The 5379-nt window shown below is 53.2% G+C and overlaps 1 protein-coding gene across 1 annotated transcript; it reads left to right on the forward strand.

Annotated features, from left to right (window-relative positions):
- The first annotated feature begins 263 nt into the window (after positions 1 to 263).
- Positions 264 to 2604, forward strand: LOC127333091 (uncharacterized). The gene is made up of 2 exons (XM_051359404.2): positions 264 to 2208; positions 2308 to 2604. The coding sequence occupies exons 1-2, from the start codon at positions 551 to 553 to the stop codon at positions 2414 to 2416; spliced, it is 1767 nt and encodes a 588-aa protein (XP_051215364.1). The 5' UTR covers positions 264 to 550; the 3' UTR covers positions 2417 to 2604.
- Positions 2605 to 5379: the final 2775 nt, after the last annotated feature.

The raw sequence follows: 5379 nt of genomic DNA on the forward strand, positions 1-5379 counted from the left end.
AAATGGCCTTTGGTAGTTGTCCACTGCACAGTCGTTTTTGTACGCGTAGCATTTCTGGGCATTTCTGCAACTTATTCCATTCCCTCGATCCTCCTGCCCTTCTTCTCCGCAGCAACGCACCAATCCCCAGACTCCTTCGTCCTCGCTTCTCCCTCCCGCACAGACGCATTTTCCCATAGACCGACACCCACTGCATCAACCAACACAACAGTCGCACGAGGAGGGTCGTATAGGATTTATTTTCGTCGTGCTCGTGCTCGTGCTGCGCCCACGTCCGCATCCGGGGGACCCATCGCCGGCCCCGCCTCCGCCTCCATAACTCCATTAACTGCCGAAGCCGAGCTTGGCATCAAGGCGCAACAGCCTTCGCCAGTTCACCACCCTGCACTTACAGTTATCACACTCCCCCGCCGTCCCCGCATACCACTACTAGTAATACCTCCACCGCTTTGCTCTGCTCCTTGTTCATTCCTTGCTTTGCTCGATGCAACGGCAGGAATGGTAACACTGCCCTGTTTGCTTGTAAGCTGAGCTGAGCTCGGTAGGGAGAATGGGTGAACTGGCCGCACCGGCGGCAGCAGGGAGCCAAGAACCAGAGCAGGACGAGCAAGCGAGGCTCGCGGCGGCACTGGACGCCATAAACTCTCTGATCTCCGCTTCCTTCTCCGCCTCCCTCTTCCCGCTCAAATGGCAGCTCATCAGGGACAGGCTCAACCGGCTCCACGGCGGCCTCGCGGACATCACCATCATCGCGCCCTCCGACGGCGGGGAGAGGCACGAGGCGTTCGACGGCCTGCTGCGCGACGTCGCGGGCGCGGTGACGGAGGCGCGGGAGCTGGTGCCGCGGAGCCAGGGGAAGCACTACGGCGGCGGCAAGCTGCGGCTGCGGAGCGACCTCGACGTCGTGGCCTCCACGCTCGACGCGCACGTGGCGCGGCTCGACGAGGTGTGCGCGTCGGGGTCGCTGACGCGCGCGCGGGCGCTCGTGGTGCCGCGCCCGTGCGCCGGCGCCAGCCGCGAGGACGTGCGGTTCTACGTGCGCGACCTCTTCGCCAGGCTCAGGGTCGGCGGCGCGGAGATGCGGAGGGAGGCCGCCGCCGCGCTCAACGAGGTGCTGCGCGACGACGAGAAGTGCGTGCGGGTCGTCGTGGCCGACGTCGCAGACGGGATCAGCCTTCTCGTCGGGCTGCTCGAGTGCCAAGACGCGCGTGTCCAGGAAGAGGCCCTGGATGCCGTCTCGATGATCGCCGGGTTCGACGCTTACAAGGGCGACCTTGTCGTCGGTGGCGTCATCGCTCCGGTGATCCGGGTTCTTGACACGGCCGCCGGGCCGGCTGCGAAGGAGCGGGCGGCTCGGGTGCTCAGCAAGCTCACGGAGAACGCCGACAACGCGTGGGCCGTCGCCGCGCACGGCGGCGTCACCGCGTTGGTCAACGTCTGCTCTGACCGCCGCGCCAGCGGCGGCGAGGTCGTGTGCGCGGCGTGCCGCGTGCTGCGGAGCCTCGTGGGCGTCGACGAGATCAGGAAGTACATGGTGGCCGATGCCGGGGCGGTGCCGGTGCTCGTGTCGCTCCTGCAAGGCCCCGCGGACGACGCGGCGCAAATCCAGGCAATCGAGCTCCTCGCCGCGATCGCCTCCGGCGACAGCGCGTCCAGGGAGGTCGTGCTCCAAGAAGGCGCCGTCGATTCCCTCGTCCGCGCGCTCGACCCGGGCATCCCGCGCTCCTCAAAGGCACGGGAGGTGGCGCTCCGCGCGATCGACGCGATCTGCTTCACGTCGCCAGACTCGGTCGAGCGGCTCATCGGCGCCGTGTTCCTCAACCGCGTCCTCTTCTTCCTCCGCAACGGCGACAGCACGCTGCAGCATTGCGCCCTAAAGGCGGCGCACCGCCTGTGCCACGTGTCGGAGGAGACCAAGAAGGCGATGGGCGACGCCGGGTTCATGCCGGAGCTGGTGGGCATCGTCCAGGCGGCCAAATCCCTGGATACGAGGGAGATGGCGGCGGAGGCGCTCTGCGCCATGATGTCCGTGCACCGCAACCGGAAGCGCTTCGTCCAGGACGAGCGCAACGTGGCGCAGGTACTGCAGCTGCTGGGCCCCGACGAGGAGAAACCCTCGCCGGCGAAGCGGTTCTTGCTGTCGACGCTGGTGCACCTGACCGACAGCAGCTCCGGCCGGAGGAAGATCATGTCATCGGAGCATGTCAGGTAACATTCATCCGATCCAGTGATACATTCTCTCTGGAATTTTCACCTTCTGAATATATAGATGCTAACTGCATTTGCTTGAACTTTTCTGAATTTTAGGAATCTTGAGAAGCTCGCAGAGACCAATGTGATGGACGCCAAGAAGATCGTCAAGAAGCTTGGCGGGAGCAAGCTGAAGAACATGCTCCATGGCATTTGGAGCCTGTGACCAAGAAGATACTTCATTACTACTGGCTGTATTGCTAGCTAACACATATATGTTCACTCCACATTTTGTTACTGTGAATGAACGAATATCACTATGGTGTGTTTCTCCGGACACAACACATCCCATACGCACGGGCACTTTCCTCTGTATATTTCCGTCTCTGTCAAATAAAGGTATAATCAACGTAATTCTCGACCATCTATTTCCACTCAGGTAGCACTTTTTTTTCTTGGATGTGGCTATTTCTCAATCGACTAAAAACTAACTTCGTTGTCATCCAAATGATGTCATCAAATTTCAGTTGCAATTCATGTTACAAATGATAAGTAGCACGAATTATGAAGCAAATCTAACGGTGTAGGACTTGACTGAGCACGAACTTAGTTCTCAGCCCTAGTTCTGGAACTGTCTGAGGTAAAATGTAGCTTCTAATTCATGTTGTATAACTAGTTTGGTTGGCAACAATTCATTCTACGCGTCATAGCAGAAGCCAAGCCCAGCGTACGTTTGGTTACCCATGATTTGTGTTTCGGCTAATTGTTCGCCCGTTTGGTTACATGCAGTTTCCCGATGGAGTTACCTCGTCAACTATGTGATGACCTTACCAAGCAAAGAGAACACTACATACAATGTGTTCGGTAGAATTGCAATTCAGGAATCGGCTAATTCATTAGAACTAGCATAATAGTAGTGGTAGTCATGACCATAGTTGCGTCCACGAGTTCAGGAACAACTGCTTGCGTTGCAACACAATTTCACCAAATGAGGGGCTAGTACATATCACCTCGTCGAATATATAGATCTTGCTCCATTTTTTTTGTTGTCAAGCCTAGCTACTTCCAAATTATATATCATGATCGTGATCACCATCAGCACCACAACAAGCACGACCACCACACCAGCACCCCATGTGAGCCGGCTCCTCATAGGAAATCCGTCTTCACGAAGGCAATAAATCAGTTCATCCTGCTCACGAGGCTCTGAAAGGACACGGATGTCGCCTAGAGGGGGGGGGGGGGTGAATAGGCGGTTTAAAACTTTTACGAGATGGGCTTAACAAATGCGGAATAAAACTAGCGTTTACTTTGTCAATCCCAAAGCCTATATACTATGGTTCATCTATGTGCACCAACAACTTATGCTAAGCAATACAAGCAACTTATGTGATAGCAAGATATATAACTTCAAGCACGATGGCTATCACAAAGTAAAGTGCATAAGTAAGGAGCTTGGGTATAGAGATAACCGAGGTACGCGGGAGACGATGATGTAGCCCGAAGTTCACACTCTTGCGAGTGCTACTCTCCGTTGGAGCGGTGTGGAGGACAAGTCACTCCAAAAGCACGAGGGCCACCGTATTCTCCTCGAGAATTCCCACCAAGAGGGATGTCCTCGAACCACTATGTAACCTTAGGGAGGTTACCGAACCCGCACAAAGCTTGGGGCTATCTCCACAACTTAATTGGAGGCTCCCAACAAATTGCCACAAAGGCCTTGCCCTTGAAGAATCTCCACAACTTAATTGGAGTCCCCAAGAACACCACTAAGATGCCACAAAAGCCTTGCCCTTGAAGATTCTCCACAACTTAATTGGAGTCCCCAAGAACACCACAAAGATGCCACAAAGGCCTAGAATCCGTCTAGGGTTCCAAGAACCCAAGAGTAACAACCTTCTTGTTTTCACCACCACGAATCACCGTGGAGAACTCAAACCGATGCACCAAATGCAATGGCAAGAACACCACAAAGATGCTCAAGTCCTTCTCTCTCAAATTCCAACAAAGCTACAAAAGCTATTGGGGGAATAAGAGAGGAAGAACAAATAAGAGGAGGAACACCAAATTTCTCCAAGATCTAGATCTAGTGGATTCCCCTCACAAAGAGAGGGATTTGATTGGTAGAAATGTAGATCTAGATCTCCTCTTCCTTTTCCCTCAAAAAGATTCAAGAAGTATAGGAGGAGTAGAGGGATATGGCAAGCTCTCAAGGTCAACAATGGTGGAGAGCACAAAGGGGAAGAGGTAGCTGCCCAAGGAGGAAGAAGGGGATCTTAAATACCCCCTCCCATCGAAATATGGCCGTTTTGGTCAGCTTAGGCCGGATTTTCCGGGCCGGATATTTGCAAAATATCCGGGCCCCGAAAATCGGCCAAGGACTTGAGAAAACTGCACGCAGTAAGGGGGCCGGACATTTGGCCGGATATTTGGCCGGATTTTCCCAAAAACCGGATTTTTCGAGGGGGCTGGATTATCCGCCCCAAACTTGGGCCGGAATATCCGCCCCCCTAAAAACTGGCAGAAACATCAAACTGAAACGGGCATAACTTTAGCATCCGGACTCCGATTTTGATGATCTTGGGCTTGTTTTAAAGCTAGGAATAAGCTCTACAAGATCATGCAGGAAACCATCATAGTACAACAAGGGAGGATAGCAACAAATGATGAAAGGTTTGACCTATCTAAAAAAGACATATCGGTAACACCTCCAATCTCGAAAATGCAACAAGTTGCCCAAGCAAAAACCATTCTCAATGAACTAGAGCTTGTCATGAGAATAAGCACAAGCTCTAAAATATCACATGGATAAGATCCAAATAAAACCAAGAAAGATGATGAACCAAACTCGAAAATGCAACAAGTGATCTATGCGAAATCCGTTTTCGATGAACTAGAGCTTGTCATGAGAATAAGCACAAGCTCTAAAATATCACATGGATAAGGTCCAAATAACAACCAAGAAAGATGATGCAAGGATGCAAAGGTTTGAGCTCTCTCCGAACGATACGATCGAGTTACTCACTCGAGAGCCTCTTGATAGTACGGCAACTAAACTATAAACCGGTCTCCAACTACACTATGTGACCGGTGAGAAAGAAACCCTATCAAGAGCAAACCTTATACTTGCGCATTCCACTTGAGCTCGATGACGACGATCTTGACCTCAACAAGATGGAACGCCTTTCT

Source organism: Lolium perenne, chromosome 2, assembly GCF_019359855.2.
Source record: "Lolium perenne isolate Kyuss_39 chromosome 2, Kyuss_2.0, whole genome shotgun sequence".
Classification (NCBI taxonomy): Eukaryota; Viridiplantae; Streptophyta; class Magnoliopsida; order Poales; family Poaceae; genus Lolium; species Lolium perenne.